This window comes from Drosophila busckii, chromosome X (genome assembly GCF_011750605.1).
Source record: "Drosophila busckii strain San Diego stock center, stock number 13000-0081.31 chromosome X, ASM1175060v1, whole genome shotgun sequence".
NCBI classification, from domain to species: Eukaryota; Metazoa; Arthropoda; class Insecta; order Diptera; family Drosophilidae; genus Drosophila; species Drosophila busckii.
In genome coordinates, this window is record NC_046608.1 from 12298041 (window position 1) to 12316581 (window position 18541).

The 18541-nt window shown below is 40.1% G+C and overlaps 4 protein-coding genes across 5 annotated transcripts; all 4 read right to left on the reverse strand.

Annotated features, from left to right (window-relative positions):
• Positions 1 to 200: 200 nt before the first annotated feature.
• On the reverse strand, positions 201 to 2108 carry LOC108607029 (pyridoxal phosphate phosphatase). Its single transcript, XM_017997619.1, has 4 exons — positions 2010 to 2108; positions 1248 to 1533; positions 800 to 1177; positions 201 to 743 (listed from the first exon to the last, which is right to left on the reverse strand). The coding sequence occupies exons 2-4, from the start codon at positions 1260 to 1262 to the stop codon at positions 201 to 203; spliced, it is 936 nt and encodes a 311-aa protein (XP_017853108.1). The 5' UTR covers positions 1263 to 1533; positions 2010 to 2108.
• A 515-nt stretch (positions 2109 to 2623) lies between these two features.
• LOC108607028 (protein cramped) lies at positions 2624 to 6211 on the reverse strand. The gene is made up of 7 exons (XM_017997617.1): positions 6184 to 6211; positions 5371 to 5953; positions 5097 to 5300; positions 3726 to 5035; positions 3267 to 3666; positions 3038 to 3198; positions 2624 to 2908 (listed from the first exon to the last, which is right to left on the reverse strand). The coding sequence occupies exons 2-7, from the start codon at positions 5894 to 5896 to the stop codon at positions 2807 to 2809; spliced, it is 2703 nt and encodes a 900-aa protein (XP_017853106.1). The 5' UTR covers positions 5897 to 5953; positions 6184 to 6211; the 3' UTR covers positions 2624 to 2806.
• Positions 6212 to 6476: 265 nt separating this feature from the next.
• Positions 6477 to 9415, reverse strand: LOC108605903 (syntaxin-4). 2 transcript variants are annotated; one of them, XM_017995716.1, is made up of 7 exons: positions 9298 to 9415; positions 8361 to 8579; positions 7395 to 7488; positions 7092 to 7334; positions 6960 to 7033; positions 6651 to 6899; positions 6477 to 6584 (listed from the first exon to the last, which is right to left on the reverse strand). In XM_017995716.1, exons 1-7 carry the CDS (start codon positions 9328 to 9330, stop codon positions 6513 to 6515), a joined length of 984 nt encoding a protein of 327 aa, XP_017851205.1. In that variant the 5' UTR covers positions 9331 to 9415; the 3' UTR covers positions 6477 to 6512. The 2 variants fall into 2 exon arrangements, with proteins under 2 accessions (XP_017851205.1, XP_017851206.1); XM_017995717.1 differs by lacking the exons at positions 8361 to 8579; positions 9298 to 9415 and having other exon boundaries at positions 7092 to 7345; positions 7395 to 7458.
• A 6880-nt stretch (positions 9416 to 16295) lies between these two features.
• Positions 16296 to 16922, reverse strand: LOC108606166. The gene is made up of 2 exons (XM_017996017.1): positions 16826 to 16922; positions 16296 to 16769 (listed from the first exon to the last, which is right to left on the reverse strand). Coding segments are annotated over exons 1-2 (357 nt in total). The 5' UTR covers positions 16828 to 16922; the 3' UTR covers positions 16296 to 16414.
• Positions 16923 to 18541: the final 1619 nt, after the last annotated feature.

An 18541-nucleotide genomic window follows, 5' to 3' on the forward strand; every position in this document is an offset into this window, starting at 1 on the left:
ATTATTTATTTGCCATGAATGAAACAAATTATTAGAACTGTTATTTACTTTAGTCATGCAAGTACTGCCCAATTAGATCAAATGATTCAACAATGTTAGTTTCATTCTTAAGAAGAACATGCAAGTCATTTAATGATTCACATTGCAACGCACACTTCTCTATATAGTATATATATATATATATATATATATTTATACAGTTAGAAGTGCGCCTTGGCTGGCGTCTCCGCCAGCAATTGCAGAAAGTCTGCCATGCTATCGGCATAGTAGTCGGGCATGTGTGCGGGGCTGGTTTCCGCCTCTAGTTGGGCCAAGGAGCAGCCGCCGCTTAGCACCAGCAGAGTTTGGAAGCCACAGGTGTGACCAAAGTGAATATCCTGCTGCAGCATGTCACCAATCATGAGCACACGCTTGGGATCCTCGATCTTATGCTGCTGCATAAGCATGTCGCCCAAGATGCGACTAGGCTTGCCCACCGTTTGGCCCTGCTTGCCGGTGGATTTGACTAGTATGTCAGAGAAGTGACCAGGACCAAGTATGGTGATGTCCTTGATAAAGGGCAGCTTGTGATCGGTGGCACAGGTGAACAGCTGACAGTCGGGCTGGCGCAGATAGAGATAAGCACGCTGCATTTTGACGGCGTTCAGATTGAGGTCCATGTCAAAGACGACAGCACGCACGGGCTGAACGTCAAACAGGCGCGATACCAAGGACTCAAAGTCGTCCTCAATGCGTCCATCGGGCTGTGAATTGAAAGTGAGATGATGAGTCTGTTAAAGTTAAAGCTGAGAGCACTTACACCATCGATTAGCTGGAAGCCTGCATCTCGCACCAGTTGCTTAAACGGTGGCGATGCTATAATATAGATGGGTCCCTCGAACTGAATGCTGCGCAGATAGTAGACAAGCGTGCGTGCTGGATGCCACACCTGATCCTCGCTAATTTCCAAGCCCGTTTTGGCAAACTGACGCACTGCAGCCCTGGCCGTGCGTGTGCTGTTGTTGCTCACAAATGTGATTGCTTTGCCGGCACGCTCCAGCGCCACAAAGGCTGCGCTCGCCTGTGGTATAATGACGTCCACATTCCAGACAACGCCGTCGATATCGCTATAGACATGTGAAAACGAATCCACAAAGCAGCGACGCTCCTCCGCAGTCAAAGAGAGTATATGCCTTGGCTATCAATCAGAAATTATACGCACATATATAATATATGTTAGTTTAGCGATAAGATTACGCATTACTTACTTTGCTAGACGACATCTTGTGGTTGGCACGTCTGTTGAACAACTAATATGCTGCGGTCGGTCGGTCTCGATTATCATATAAACATTGTCTACATATAGTGAAATACAATTATCACCTCAAAACGCAGACGCGTTGCGATATTGAGCGCCCAACTAACGCTGAACTGAACCCACAGTGCAACATGAACTGGGCTGTAAGCTTACGCTCTCCCACTTTCTTTCGCTCTCACTCTCGCGCGCGCTCTCTCGTTCTGCAAACGCAGCTGTAATCGCTTTATTGCCATTCACTGGAAATGCATTAGTCATTATTATTTACATTGTACGCGCCAACGAATGTTAATAATAAATAATTTCCATAAAAATATACTAAATAATTATTAGCATTACTTACAATTCGAGCACTACTTTTAATTTACAATTACACTTACTTCTTTAATTTACAATATCAACTGATAAACTATTGCAAGCACGCCCAGCTACACCCTGTATATTAGCTGAGATAACTGAGCTTCCCATATTTGAATACACATAGTAGTACATGATTAAATAGTGGTTTATCACTTAATTGTTATTAGCTAAACGCAAATAAAAGTTATTATATTTGAAAGGTGATAGCTCCATGATTCAGACTTTATAGTCATAGTTTATAAGTTAAGCGTGAAGAAATTTGTTTATGCTGCATCATTGGCCGTGAGACCTTAAGGACTTTGAACTTATTTTATGGCAGTGCTCAGCTTTCTTATTCTTATCAACCGGTACTCACTTCTCCACCCCTGGTGAATCTGCTAGGCGTCTGCGTTGTATCAAGTTAACTGAAATTATAGCGAAGCATTTTTCACTTTTCCCTCATTACAAGGCACACACACATTTTGAATGCTGGGTCCTATATACAAGGAAATTCTCTTTAATGTTTAGGAATATATGTATGTATGTATTTTATATGTTTTGTTATCATACAGTTAACATGTGTAAATAACTAATAACTAGCCTAACCAATCGACTAAAAATACAGAAAAAAAAGTTTAGGAAATAGGAAATTAAAATCGAAAGTGAAGCTTACCGTGAAGCTGTTTAAGAAAACATAAAAGGATGTGAGTTCGTTTTTGTTGTAATACTTAATAGAATTATCATTTGAGATATAAATATCGAGCATATATGCAGTATACTATTATTATATGCTAAGAAACATGATAAATTAGATGAAAGAACAAAATTTCAACATCACAAAGTCTTAATGCATTAATAATTAATGGGGTTTGTTTTCTGCTGAGGGTTAAACATACAGTAAAATATAAAATTAAAATTAATAATATCCGTGCTATATTCTTTTTCGTTTGCTTGTAAATTAATGAGTTTAATGTTTTGTTGTTTTCTTTGCTGCTGCTGCTCTAATGGAATTTGCAACAAATTTGTAGAAATTGTTGAGTAAGCATAATAAATAATACGAATACTTTTTCTTTGATGCGGTTTAAGGACAACGAAGACAACTGACTTGGCAACTGACCCGCAAGGTCGGCAGGCATGTAGACAGGAAATTGCAGCTGCCGAGGCTTAGCAATGCTAATCCTTTTCCTGTTGTTGTAGCAACGCTGAAATCTCCTGAAATTTGTGACGAAAATCGACGCTGGTTTCACTTATCACTGATAAGCTGGAAGAAGGGTCCTGTTTTAAATAGAAATAGAGACTATTTAGAGCATATAGACAAAGCAAAAATTGTAGACTGGTTATTAAGCAATAATTAGATTCGAATTTCGTTATTATATTCTCGGCATGTCCATCCTATTTACTTACTAGTATATCGCGCGTGGCATCAAAGTCATCCAGATGACCCAATAAGCTGGTCAGCGAAAAATCATTAATATTCTCCTCCAGCCACCGGGCATTTGATGTGGAGTCGCGCAGGAGGTGCATGGGACTAACGCTGCCAACGCTGCCATTGAAGAAAGTTTGTGCTGCAATAAAAAAAATTTATAAATATGTGTTTATAAATATGCTAATAGACGCTCAAGTATGCGCTCACTGTTGCTCTCATCCTCCGCCTGGTCTGGCAAGTTGCTGGTGGCGGTGGCGGCAACGGAGGCGGCGTTGGCGGCTGTGGGCGGGGCTTTGTTTTCCTCCGTAAAATTAAGATCGGGCATATCAAGACCGCTGGCATAATTGTCACCGTTGTCATATTCGATTTCAGGCAGTGGTAAAGCATTTGAGCTGCTGCTGCTGATTTGGCTGCCACTGTTGATGTTGCTGCTGCTTAAGGGAGTGGCGACTATGTTGTTGCCGCCGATGTTGCTGCTGCTGCTGACACGTTCAATGGGTTCGAAAAGACTGCGTCCAAGCAGATCGTAGGGCTGTGAGGAATCTGTTGCGGGCGGCAAGAGACGACGCTGCACTAAGATGTGCCGCGAGAGCTTCTGACGTGTTAACTGCAAGGGCAACAAAAATGTGTAATTAAATTCAAATGGATATAGCTGTGTGCGCTTACGGTGGATAGCTGACGAACTGGATCTATAATGCTGGTCATGGGCCGACGCATTGGCAGCATGGGCGTGCGAAATACCGACGCATCACTGCCGTCGGCAGCAGCAGCCGCTGCCATGGGTGTACCGCTGGCCAGGCTACTGAGCCACTGCGTCTTGCTCAACAGATCACGTTTGCGATCGCAGCTGTGGCCACAGCTACATTGACGCTTGCGCACACGCTCGCTCAGATTGGCTACGAGCAGCAGATGCTTCAGTTTGTTGCTCACTGTGGACGTCGTTATGGCCTTGACACGTTCCACATTATCACAGTCGTTGACATTATACGGCAGCGCAGCAGCAGAGGAAGTTGAAGTGGTAGTAGTGGTAGTGGTAGTGGCGCTGGCGTTGGCTACTGTTGTACTCTTTAGTTCAGCATCGCACCAATAGTAATCTAGCTCCAGCTTGGAGTCCTGACCAAGCACCACATACAGATCACCTATCGTTATGTCGGCAGCATTGAGCACTGTCCAGCCGCGACGCATGCGCTTGATGACCTCATCGCTCAGCAGCGGACGAAAATTGCGCGCGGCGGCAGCAGCTGCATGTGCTTTGGCCTCGTTGCGTTTGCTGCGCGAGGGCGGCGCAATGGGTGCGGCAGCTACAGGCGTGGGAGTGGGCGTGGGAGCGCTGCTGCTGCTGGGCATATCACTTGCTGTTGGTGTTGCTGGTGGGACAGTGGACTGTGCCTCGCCTGTAGTTTGTACAGTTGCACTTGTAGTTGGAGTGCTCAGCAGTTCGTTAATCTCTTCGCTTAGCTCGTCACCGCTGCTATTCTCCAGCTTCACCTGCAGCTCATCCAGTGACTTCTCATGCGCCGGACTGTTTAACGGCTTGAGCTTTTTGCTTTCCGGCGAACGCTTCTCCGAGCCGCTCTCCGTGCGTGGGCGCTTGCTCACAGTGGCCACCGTGTTCATCAGCGTCTCGCTGCGCACCTTGACGCCCAGACGCTCCTCGTAGGCGGTCAAGCAGATGTTGACACTGCTCAAATAGGCTGTGATGCTTAACAGCGGTCGATGTATGGTGACGCCTGGTTTGGGCGTAAAGCACAGCGCCTGCTCGCTGATGCTCTGCAGCTGCTCGGCCAGACGCGCTTCGGCGCTGCGCCATTTGTACTGAAAGGTATTGATGAAGCTAATGAGCTTCTTGTGCAGTGGCACTATAACGCGTCCACGTGGATTTTGTGCCAGAGACTGCACGCGGCCAAAGGCTTCCATATTGGCGGGACTTACGAGAACTTCAACCTTGCTGGGCAAACGTATGTCCTCCAAGGAGTCTGCAATTGACATTCAGCCTTAAATTGCTGTTTGTTACACCTTTCTGTCTGGAGTACTCACCATCAAGTTGGTTGAGACGTCGCAGCGCCTTGCAGGAGGGCGTCTTAATGCGTGTGTTCTTTCCCTTGCAACGGACTGTGATTTGACCTTGGTAAATAAGTTGCTTGAGCTTCATGAAGTGTTTCTCTGTAAGAAACTGGAGCTTGCGTCGCATCTCGCCATAGTTGATCAGCGTATATAGCTCCTGTGCAGGCTTCTTCAGCTCTACACACGTTAAGCAAATATACATATGAGTTTATTATGAAATTTATGCATTTTTGCATTTGCAACTTACCATCGGAGTAGCGCACGTATTTGCCAATTTTATGATATGTTTGATAGTAATGCTGACGCACTTGCTCCTTGGTTTTGAAGCTATGATCGCTGCTGGTATTGCGCCGCTTGAGCTTGCCATTTATGCAGTTGGCCATCGCTTCAAAGTCTTTCCCAAATTCATTGAGTGCATCGAAAAAACAATTGCGTTCTAAATTCGTCCAACTGGTTTTGTTTGTGGCTCGCAGCTGCGAAGGCGTCTTCTGTGCCGCCTTCTCCTCTTTTTTGCTTGCATCACGCTCGGCAGGCGGCGGCGTCATTGGACGCGTTAGGTCCAGTTTCATTTTCTGTATGACGCGTGCACTGGCTCTAGTGCCCGGACAGTTCTGTGTGGTCACCGAGCCCAGCAGCTCCTCGGGCTCGGTGACAGCAACTGCCACCAGCTTATGATGCGCGGCACCTTTGCCCTGGAGCGCTGCCTCGGCAGCAACGACTGGCGCCTCGGCTGCAAATTTGACATTCTTACACATGCTGTTGTTGTCTTCCATTTTATGCCACTGGCTGGCACTGACGCTGGTGCTGGCTCCCCCCTGGCTGCCAACTAGCTGCAATTTTCATATATTATAGACAACTGTTAACTTTGGCCCAATTTCGCCCGCCTCCAATTTTCTTGGAACGCAAAAGCGAAAAACAACGACGATTTCTGCTCGACGCCAGCGAAAAAATGGCGCTCAGTTTATGGATTGTTATTGTTATTTTGTTTATGCGCATTGTTTATATTGTTGATTTTGATTGCATTGCACTTTATTGAGCGTATTGCGTTGCATTTACTCACCCAAACTTCAATAATATTTTAATTGGCGTACGTTTTGTTTACATTAACGATACTAGGGTTGTTGATAAATCAAAATAGTCACATATCGATAAGCATGCGAATGAGAGCCTCGCTGCAAACGCCCTGCTGACTCCATGTTATTTCAACAGTCGCAGCGAGCAGTTATCGAACTTGATAAGCTATCGCAATGCGTTGCTATCGAGCGCGTAAGGTGAATTTCATTTTGAATTGGGCAAAAACAAAACACATAGCAAAATAATGTTTATTAAACTTAAATATAAATAAAAATAACAAAAAAAAAAAGAAGAAGGAAATGGCATTTATGTGCATCACAAGAAAACACCAACTAAGATTAAAACTAATACGACAGCCAGGAGTATAGCAATGAGCATTATCTTTTTCTGCAAAACAAAATTTAAAATTTAAGTAAATGTTGCTCAATTTGTTGTGTGTTTAGGCTATTTAACCTTGCGCGCCTTTTTGTGACTCTTCTCAGCCTGATCCAGCTCATCTGCGCCCTTGTCCACATAGAGCGACGCCTGCTGAGCATGAAACTCCACACGTTGTATTGTCTCGCTCTGTTCCATGACAAGCGTTTGGATGCGCATGAAGAGCGCATGCACATCCTCAATAGACTTTTCCAGCTTTCGCAGCTCATTGAAACGATCCATAAGATCGCGCAGCGTTTGTCGCTCCTTTTCTGTCTCTTGCAATATCTAAAATGCACTTGGTTTATAAGCAAAAGTTACGCGTACTTAGTATAAAAAGCTACCTACATTATCCACAAACAATTTGGTGGTTTTGTTCTCGATGAGCAGCTCAATTTCCTGTTCGCTGGCCTCTGAATTAACTGAAAAGCGCAGACTAGTGTTAAATGAAATATTTATTATTATGTTTGCTATGCTTACTTATTTTTGTATGCATGCGCAGATTCTTTTTCACTTTCTGTTCATAGTTCTGCAGAAATGCCTCGTTCTTCTGCCACAGATTTATATAGGTTTGGTATAGGCCATAGAAGAGCGTACGCTTCATTCGCGCCTCCAGACTGTAATCATCCTCGGGCGGCAGATTGGCTTTGAACTCCTTGAAGCGTCCTATCAGCTGATTGCCCAGTCTCAGATTCTTGTTATGCAGCTCGTTCATTTCATTCTCTGTTTATTAACTAGTCAATGCCTTTAGTTGCCTTGTCTAAATTAGTTCACACCACTCACCATTGAAGCTACGCAGATTTATCGTCTGCGACATGCGGTTCATTGCCTCCAGATTGGCCGCTATTTGGGATAGTTGATAGCGTATTTCCGAGTACTAGCAAATAATAAATACAAATCAATGAATACAATGCGCTTATATGTATAAAAATAAAATTGCAGAGCAAATAATTAAAATAATTAATTAAATCGAAGATGTAGGGCATATTTTTTAGCAGAAAAATTAATTGATTTATATTAATTTGTCAATTGATTGATCCAATTTTAAACAGCGAAAAAAAATTATAGCAAAAATTATTTGATAATAGTATAAAACTAGAGAATAGTATTGATTAATTACTTTGATCAACTAGTCTGTCAAAATAAAAAAATTGAGAGATCTGATAGACAAATTGTATATAAAACTGGCTTCAAAAATGAATTAGTAATAAAATAAAAATATATATGTATTTGTATTTGTTTGTTTTATGTATGAACAGAGATTTTTTGTTATTAATTATGTTTTTGTAATTGTTTATTAAACATAAAGCCATTCTTGAACAATATGCGAGATTTCAATTTTCAAACACAGCTCTGCTATCATGCTATATATAGCCTTAAGAACTTTCTTTATATACTCATTTATCACAATCAGTTGCTAACTCAATTGTTTGTTTACATTTTAAAGCGATGTAACTGAGTTGAATCATCAAGTTTTACATTCTAGAGTTGGACATCCGTTGGGGGAGAGTACATACAATGGCAAGTTAAACTTTATCAAGAATGTTTGTTTTTGTTTTTGCAGGGCTGCCGACTGGGCGTGTCAGCATAAAGTATTATTGAATTCGTATTTATTTTCGTAAGTACATTAAATGTTTCTTTTCTTATCACGCGGTCGGCCAAGCAATTGTCGATCGATTGAGTAATATTTGCAGCTGATTCATGAGCCAAATCGAAACGAAATGCTTAAATAAATATGCAAGGGCTTACCGGATTTAGAATGGCATCCACATCGGTGCCTTGTTGCGCCATTTTGAGCCGCTCGCGATCCTTGCCACTCTCAGTGTTGCTGCTGCTGCTGTTGTTATTGTTGTTGCTGTTGTTGCTGTTGCTGCTGCTGTGCTGCAGCGTCTCTGTGGTAGCGTTGTAGACACTCAGCAGCAACGAACCATTTGAGGATGAGGATGTAGAATTAGCGCTAAGCGAGCGCTGCAAACAGCAAAATAAAAAGAAATTCGGTTTAGCTACAAACTAAACTATTGTCAAATTGCCAATTTCTATTTAACGCTTATTTTTTGTTTTGCCGGCAGTTCAATGCGCAATCTGTTGCTGTGTAACGTACAATAAAAGCCAACCGGGCCAACTGAGTAAGCCGCCAAAATGCTCTCCCAAAATACAACAAAAATACAACTAGAACTACTTCTCAGCTTGTGCATGAGGCATACTCCCATTTATCGCTCTTATCTACGGAGCAATCTAGCTGATAAAGGGTGTCTCCCACACACACACACACACACACACACACATATACACAAACATAATGAGAGTTAAGCTGCCTCATGACAAAAACTATGATATGCCAGTTCTTATAGTTGCAACTTTTAGTTTAGATTACAAAATAATTCTTTAGTATTTCAAGGCTAAAGCACACAAAAAAATAAATGCCAATTGAGTTGCTTAGATTTTGAAAATATTTCGCTACGCTAATTATTTTGAAAAACACAGCTCTATCTATTTTTAGTTATTTACATTCGTCATAGCGCGTTGCTACTGTAGCGAACCCACGCTTTATTCAAAGCATGCTAATCATTAGCATGTGCAACAGTTTTTCCCATTAGCACTAAACTTTAAATCAATGTACGCTTGAAAACTAATATAACTAATATTATTATTATTTTTATTATTATGAATTGACAGTTAGTTTTACCTGTAAAAGCTCCGGCAGCCTGTCTCTGGCCATTGTGTAGGTCACTTTGTTTCGCTATAACTTATTAAAAAACGTTTTAATATTTTTTTTTTTTTTTGCTTGTCAAGTTGTAGCACAGTATTTATTTATTTATTTTTGTTTTGTTATGCGTGTTGTTGTTGTTGTTGTTTTATGCACCATTTACATTGTTTTCAATTGCTTAGCACGTTGCCGTAGTATTAAATACAAAAGCAAAGCCTACGCTCGCGACACTGTTATTGTTTGTGTTTTGGATTTGTATTGCACTTGTTCTCGCGCTGTTCTTCTTCTTGTTCTTCTTGCTATTCTTGTTGTTCTTGTTGCTGTTGCTGTTGTTGAGTGCAAGCTGAGCTTAGCCGCTGCTGCGTTGGGCTTATGACACTTGCACTATGACAACAGCTGTTAGTTTACTGCGTGCGCTGTCGCTGCTTTCGCTGCTCGCACAACAGAGCACAGCGACGCGTGAGCGTGTGACGCAAGCCGAGCAGCGTCAGCCAAAAAGAGCGAGAGCGCGAGCGCGTGTGTGCGTGTGTGTGCTATCAAAAGCTGATAAGCTCTTATCAAGCAGCAATTTTTTTCGCGTTGGCCTTGTAGGTGCGGGTCTCTCTGTCACTCTCCCTCTCTTACATGCGTTTGCCTGCGGGCATATTTGCGTTTGCAGTTTGCGTACATTTAATTAACATGCACATAACAGCTGTGGAATGAGAGCAGCGCGCGCTCAGCTTGCGCTTGTGAGTAGTAAGTAAGCTTCAATAATCAAACGGTTTATTTGCTGCGACCAATAAAATTTAACTATTGTCTATGTATGTGTGTGTGTGTGTCTCAACGTGTAGCGCGCTGTCTTAGAACTGAAAGCGCCGGCTAAAAAATATTTGCCATAAAGCTGCTCTCTGGCGCGTCACTGAGATTTCTTTCAATTTAAAGATTAGCACAAAGCACACACACACACACACACACACATGCACACACATATAGCGCGCGATAAAGTTATGTATTATGTGTAAAGTCTGTCTGTCTGTTCAATTGTTGTTGTCAGCTCTAGAAAAGCCAACCGGTTGCAAATATGTGTTAATTGTTTTTTATTTTCTTACATACATTTATTTTGTGCTTTTAATTTGCAAGCAGCACTCTAACTATGCTAGACGGTTCGTTCAATTGGCGCACCGGCAATTCCAAAAGTCACTGACGACGCTAATTAGTGTTTTGTTTCAACTATTTTCTAGTTTTCTTATTGCCTTTTTGCTTGCTTTTTGCTGTGTGTTATGTTATGCTTGCGGTTGCAAAACGTTTATAAGTCAAATCGTCGCGTTGTCGCATTGCAAAATTTGTAATTTCTCAGTTGTCGTTTTCATTCGCGCGTCGCAGTCTCAGTCGCAGTCAAAGTCTCAGTCTCCGTTTAGGTCTCATTCTCATTCTCGTGCCATGCCATGGGGTCATAACATTTTCAATGCATTCCAATTGCGACAATGGAACAGTGTGCGGAGCAATTTGATATCGACTCTTGATACACACACATGCATGCACACACACACACACACACACACACAAACACAGACACATATGCATGCACACTATGTAAATGTTGGCGTTTGTGTCTGTCGCTTTTAAATGAAATTGAATTGAACTCAAAAAGATGCTGCGACTGAGCTACGATTGATAACTAGTATATAATACATTATACTGCTTGCAGCTCTGTTAAATTTACTTAGCCTTTGTTGCACACACACACACATACGCATATTACAATCGTAGTTGGCTTTCTGTCGCATGCATTAGTTATAATTGCAGTGTCATTAGCAGCACTTTATAATTAGCTCACAATTATGCTAGCACTGCAGCTAGATCGACTACATTATACACTTTTTTTATATATAAATTAACTAATTATAAATTCATAGCATACTCATTCAAAGCCGCAATATTACTCACTAATTTAATGACTCATAAACCAACTTTTTGAATGAATCAATAGCTTACAAGCAACTAATATTTATTTATTACATTTAGCTGCAATTGCAATTTTTCTGGCAGCGCATTTAAAAGTTGACTTTAACAATTAATTTTTGTTTTATATTTTGGGTGGGGTTTCAATTTGCATTTGCCCTTGTCACACCCGATCAAACAACGTACTTTGATTTGAGCGTCGTCGAATTTCGCAGTATATTCACCATGTGGTTATATATATATATATTTATATATATAGCACTTGCTATAAGTGAGCCGCATGACTAAGTCGGTTTTGCAATTAAAATTCTCCCAAGAGGCAGCGAAAGTTGATCAAACAAAACACAGAATAAAAAACTTGAAATTAAAGCAAGAAGTTGAGCAGCAGGCATGACTACAAATTTGAAAGATTGTATTTAAAATTAATTTAATTTATTTGGCATACAATAAATCAAAATAAAATAGAAAATATTATAGAAATTATTGCAAAAGCCTAAGCTTATTTTTTATTACAGAATTGTAGTTACAAATAAAATGAAATGTTAGCTTACTGAAAGAAAAATTAAATAAATTTATTTGATTATGCCAAATAATATTTTAGTATTATTATTTTGTATTTTACTGTGGAAATTACAAAAGAAGAAGTGAAAGCATTAGTATGTATTATACCTAAAATATAAATTTAAATTTTATATATAATAATTATTAGTATTAAAGATAAAAATATAAAATATTACTAAAAATTGATTTAAATAGACAATTTTGCATGTGTGCTTTTGTTTTTTTTAAATGCATATTAGATTGTTTATGTTTTTCTTTTTCTTCGTCCATATACATATAGATTAATATTTTTGTATGTACATATGTATCATCGGCTATGGCATCAATTTTTGGATATCAGCTTTGGCAGCTTCATTGCTTTTGTGTGTGCACTCTCTGGCAGCAATTCAACAAAATATTTTCATACGCCGCGTGTGCCGCCTTTTGTTTTTATGTTTGTTTTTCATGCTGCCGTCGTCGTTGTTGTTGTTGTTATTATTGTTGCTGTTGTTGTTTGGTGTGTGTTTGATGCCGGCTCATGCTTTAGCAGAGCTTTGTTTACAATTTATTTTGTCATGTGTCGAAAATTGCAAATTTATGAGTTTTTGATGAGTCTTTTTGTGCTTGGAACGCAACTCAACGCGTCGCAAGCGCTCGCAGTTATTTGGCTGGTGTTTGCTGTTTGGTTTTATGTGGGTCAGTACACACACACGCACACACACATACAAATACATGGGCATACCCATGCGTATGCTGAGCGAGGCTGGGACACGCACTGAGCTTGTCCTGGCGCATCCTGTCCGCAAATATCGTGTGCTTTTGACTTTTGATTAAATTCGCACGCGCCAAAACTAAAAATGGCACAGAGGCAAAAATACGCGTTGCACAAACAAATAAAATAAAATGAAAAACACACACACACACACACACTGAGTCACGCATGCAAAAGCAGAAGAAAAAAAATAAAATAAAAGCAAGCGTACAATAATAATAAAGGTGCTGCACAATATTTTTCTAGTTGCTCTCTCTACGTGCGATGCCAAAATTTCATACAAATTGCTTTTGAAGCCTTTAAGGCAAGTGATTCGCTTTGTCATGCCAGTGTGCGTATGTGTGTGTGTGTGAAATTAAGGGGGGTGGCGGTATGATTGGCTGGCAGCTTTATATATAGACAGCAGCTGCGGATGGGCGATCAATGCGCGGAATTTTACGCTCAAATTTATTTGAATAAAATATAAGCTAGCTTATATATAGAATATAATGATGCAAAGCAACAGTTTTCATTTCATAAATCTTGTATCGCATATACATGCAACTTCATAAAAATAAGAAAATTAAAAATAAAAAGCAACGCCTAAAAGCGTGCTGTAAAATTTGCATAAATGTTGCAAAGCCGCAAGCGACATTTTTAAACAAAACACATTAGCACACACACACACACACACAGTTAGACACATAAACTGCTCTCACATTCCTTTTAAAGTTCGCTTTTAGCAGCATAATGTTGTGAATTATTCATTGTTTATGCCTTAGTTCATGTTTTAATTAAACAGCCAACAGACGCCAAGCACAGACAAAGCAACGAAGCCAAGTGACAATAAAGCATTTAAATGAAAAGCACACGACACACTGACAGCTTGCCAAAGCGCAAGGGGAAGGCAGCGACGGCGGGGGGCTGCTCTGTGTTTTGTTGGCTAAGTGCTAAGCGCTAAGAAAATAATGACATACTTACTTGCTTATCTCACTCTGTTGCTGTTTTAAATAAAGAAACATTCTTGGCTTTAAAAAAAATAAATAAAACTGTTTGATTCAATTATGTTGCGTTTATTTTGTAATATTTTGCTTCAATCAATTTTAAATTTTAAATGCTATTTTTCACAAGATATGATTGGTACACTTGCATTTGTTAATTTTATGTGTGAACAACTTTTGTTATCTTTATTTCTGATAATGCAATAAAATAATAAAATCAAGTAAAACGATTTGTAATTTTATAATATTTAATTTTAAATACATATAGTATTGCTTCATTATTGGTAATAATTTTCTCTTACCATACTTGACATTAAATAAATAAATTTTGTGTTTATGCAGCTCGAAATATCGAACGGTAAACTTTATAAACTGATACTAGCGTACTTAATTAATTTATATACAATATAATCGAATTGCTTGCTACGTGAAAATATCTCTACTTATATATATTATTTTAATTTAAACAGATTAAGCTATAAGAATAATTTGAATTAAAATGAGCGCAAATAGTTTAATATGAGCGAAAAGTAAGAGCAACAGTTTATTTGAAGCCAATTTAAATTGTTTTATAATCTCTTTTAAACAGCCAGCACTCAAGCAATTGCAATACAAGGTCTTGCAAAAATATTAAATTATTATTCAGCCCTGAATGGCAATCGTAAGCTTTCACTTAATGCGCGATTTAATAAAAAAATGATGCTGTAATTTAGGTTAAAAAAATTCAATTTAATCCCACACACAATTCAATTTTATCACTCGCTGTTCTCTCTCTCTCTCTCACACACACACACATACATATAAGGCCATCAATATTTGTATGCATATTTTTATAGAGCGAGAGAGACTGATAAGAGCGAATGCAGGGCAGTTAAGCTGGCGCACCTTTAAAGTGAAAACGGAAGCGCAGGCAGCGAGGCTTAAAGTGTTTCTCAATGCCAGCCTAGCCGCAAGGCAGGCAACAGAGATAGAGAAAGTGAGAGCAAGAGAGAGAGAGCGAGCGAGAGATAGAGAGAGAGGGAGAACTAGAGACAGCGGCAATTGCCAAGCTGCATTATTTATCGCATTCGCGTTGCATGGCCCATGGGTCTATGCGTATGAGAAGTGGGCTGGGGCTGGGGCTGGGGCTGGGGCTGGGGCTGGGGCTGGGGCGGATCGCTGTGGCAAAACAAAATGGCGCTCTGGCCATAATGGCGGTCGACGTCATCGTCGTCGCTGGCGTCCTTGTCGCTTGGCGCAGCGGATGCTTGGCATTTATTGCATGCGACAATATTTCGCTGCCGCTGTGCCATTCCCAATGCAGCTGAGGCGGCTGCCGTGGGGCTGTGGGTGGGCTGCGTGCTGGGGGTGGACAGCATCCGTTGAACGGGCGCTCCGGTTCAGGTTCTCTGCATAATGGGGCTAGCGAGCGTATCATTGTCAAAGCGTGGGCGTGGCCGTGGGCGGCAGCAGCAGCTCTCTTTCTTATTTGCTTATAATAAAGCGAGCGAAATTCTGCACAAACACACATTGCAACAATAATGAAGACACAACAACGATGTCGCTACTGCCACTTGCCACTTGCCACACTGCTGGAGCTGCAGCTGCAGCTGCGGACGAGCGGATGTGGCAACGTCTTCTCAATTCAATTTCAAGGCAGCCAGCCAGCTTCCGTCTTGTCAGTGTTGCTGCAGAATTGACACACAAAAGGAAAAAGGATAGATCAGGCTCAAAAGTGAGTCAAGTAAAAGACAGAAACAGAAGCAGGACAGACTGTAAGCTAACAATAGCATTAGCATAATTAGCAGCTATCAATTATATTATAGTTCAATATCAATGTATGAATCAATCAATAAATTGAATGCATATGAACATTTAACAAGTTTTTTGAAGTTTTTAAATTATTTCTTTCTGCTCTATTTCAGTTGCTGGTGTGGCTCTACTCTTTCAACATTTGTCAACAAAACTATGCTTTTATTAATATTTTTGGCAGCCAAGGAAACCTGCTGAAATTGCATAATATCCACTAAGCATACAAAAAATGCGAATAAATTACAAAATTTAATTGTCTAACTTTTCGATAGACCTAAAGTGCAATCTAGCTGGAAAAAGGCTAAGCGGGCAACACTGGCGCACACACATAGGCACGTACATATTTATTTATGGCAACACATAATTCGTTATTTCGTTCGAGCGCCTTGGCAATCAGCTAACGCCAGTCGAGCTGATTGCATAAAGCGTACAACGAAAGCTGCACTCTCTTTCTCTCTCTCACTTTCTCTTTCCAAGATTGTAATCAGCCTTTGGCCAAAGCATAACACGAGCCGAAGCTTTGCAGCAGCCACGGCAGCAAATCAAAAAACTATTTCACTTATGCATATTTTTTATAAAGTTTCGCAATGTCACTCAAATTATTGAATTATATTTTTTCAGTCACAGAATTAAAAGCTTGCAAATATTAACTAAATATAACAGGCCAGACACACTTAAAATGGCCTGGAGGCCACTGCTATGCTATTCTACTATTTAATAAAACAACTGCATTTTTATACACTTTGACGTTTTTGTAAAAAATGGAACAGGGAGAAGGAGACGTGGCAGACCCCATAAAGTGTATATATGCTTGATCAGCAGGACAAACTGAGTCGATATAGCCATGTCCGTCCGTCCAAAAACAATGCGATGCCCTAGTCAAACTGTATCTAAAAGCTGCTGGCGCCCAACTTTAATTTGTCCACTTGTTTTATTTGCATTTAATTTTTATATTTTATTCTTGAATGCATATAATTTGCATATTAATGCAGCTACGTTTTTATTGTTGTTACACTTGCAAGTTTCAATATTCTGCATTTCGAGGATAGTCAGAGTAATGATAGTGATATAGTCAGAGGAAACAATATTCATACAGTACGCGCATCCAGATGATTATGGTGGGCAAGGACATGTAGAGCATATAGCAAGCAATCAGAATTTTGAAGCGCGTATATTCCTTAAAAATCGACAAGGCCAGCACTACATAGGCCCAGCGGCTGTCCGGTATGAGATACATCAGCAGCAAAATCATAATCACCTCCAAAATTGATTTGTTAAGTCCCAGTGCCTCCACCACAGACCGCACTGAATTGAAGAAATTCTTTATGGCTCGCATGCGTCTCGCTCGCCTGGAATTTGCCTCAACTTCACGACAGTACCAACAGTCCGGATCTGCAGTCAGTCCAGGATCCATTTTAAGATAACTCCTGCTCGCATGGATTATTTATTAAAATATAATTGCTTGAAAGTAGCACAAACTTACATTAGCTCAATAGAATTTTATGTTTTTGTTTTAAAAGTAAAAGTTAATTGCATTGACAGCTGGACAACTGGCTTGCTATGTTGGTTGGAAACTGAAACTATCGCAGGGCTGCCATAAAATATGTAGAGATGTGCTAAATGTACTTTTAGTGTTGCAGTCTGAGCAAATAAAAAGAAACAAAAACAAACTCACAACACTTTTGCTCACTATCAGAACTTTCTATGCAACTGACTACTTCACCAATGGCAAATCTCTCTTGAGCGATTGACTGATGCTTGTCATAATGCTGCAATTGAATTAATGCAATATACAGCGAGACTTTAATAGATACAACTATATAGAAAAGCCAGTAGTAAAGGCTTCGGCGTGCTTAATACTCGTAATTGTCTTGCTAAGGAGTCGCTTATGCAATTCGCTTTGCTGCTTATGCATTTGCATGTGAGCGACATTTACTTATGTGCACAATAAATAAAAATGTTGTGTGTGTGTTTATGTTTTGCACACAATGAATGAATGAATGTATGAATGTCTATTAAATATATTTTGTTTGAGTTTATGCGTCGCTGCGCTTTGAGCAAAGGCTCAAGCAAACAAGCTCACAAAAGTCAGATTAAATAATAAATAGCTATTGTTGTTGCGCTTACTGTTGTTGTTGCTGTTGTTGTTGCTAAGCGTTGAATTGGCCATTTATGGCGACTACAGTTGGGCAGTCGTTGAAGTGGGGAAATGACTTAATAAGCAATACACTTGCCTTTATTTATGTGTAAATAAAACGTTAATCAGCATAATAAAGCCATACTCTCACTTTGTGCGGGGGCGGGGGTGTGGGCGTGGTCCTTGCCGTGTCGACTACTTAGCGGTAATTGAAGTTTTTGAATAGTAAATAAGCAACAAGCAACAGCAACAACAACGCTTAGCTCTAAGCTCTGTCTGCATGAGCGGCCTACGCTCAAAATAGAAATAAAAACAACAAAACTGGAATATTTACCAAAGCATTTCTATATATCTATAGATATATGTATATATATATATATATATTTTTTGCGTTGGAGCAGCTCTGCACGTCTCACGTAGCCGAACCCCAATAAATATTGATGAGCACACAAACACAACATTAAAACGCTCTGCCTAAATGCGGGGACTCTTTTAGACGAAACAGGCCAAGGGCACACACGCACACACACACACACACGCACACATATGCTTCACTAATTTGTCTTGGCCAGCAACAGTTATAGCGCAGTAAAATTTAATAACAATAATAACAACGCTAGCCTAGAAGAAAGCGCCAGGGCCGTTTCGCTTTCGCTTTCTTTCACTGCCTTAGAGGCGGTGGCCATTGCCGTTGCCGTGGGCGTGGGCGTGGCAAATTGGTCTGGCGTTTCGTTTTCCTCTGTTGGTTTATGAAAATGACCAAGCGTATGCATTAAATATTTACAGCCAAAATATATATGCCATCAATTACAGTGGCCAAGACGTTGAGACCTAAGCGAGGTGCGTCTAAGCAGTTTCAAGTGACTGTAATGAAGTTTATTAATATTAATCAATGGCTAAAATCAATGAATATATTTAATTAATTTAATGTTTGAAAATCGTTTTATTACGTTTGCTAAAAAATATGACAATATATACTTATTATTAATCATAGTTGCTCCACTACTAATCAGTTAAATTAGTTTTAAATCCATGTGCTTACAATTACAAATGATAGGAAGA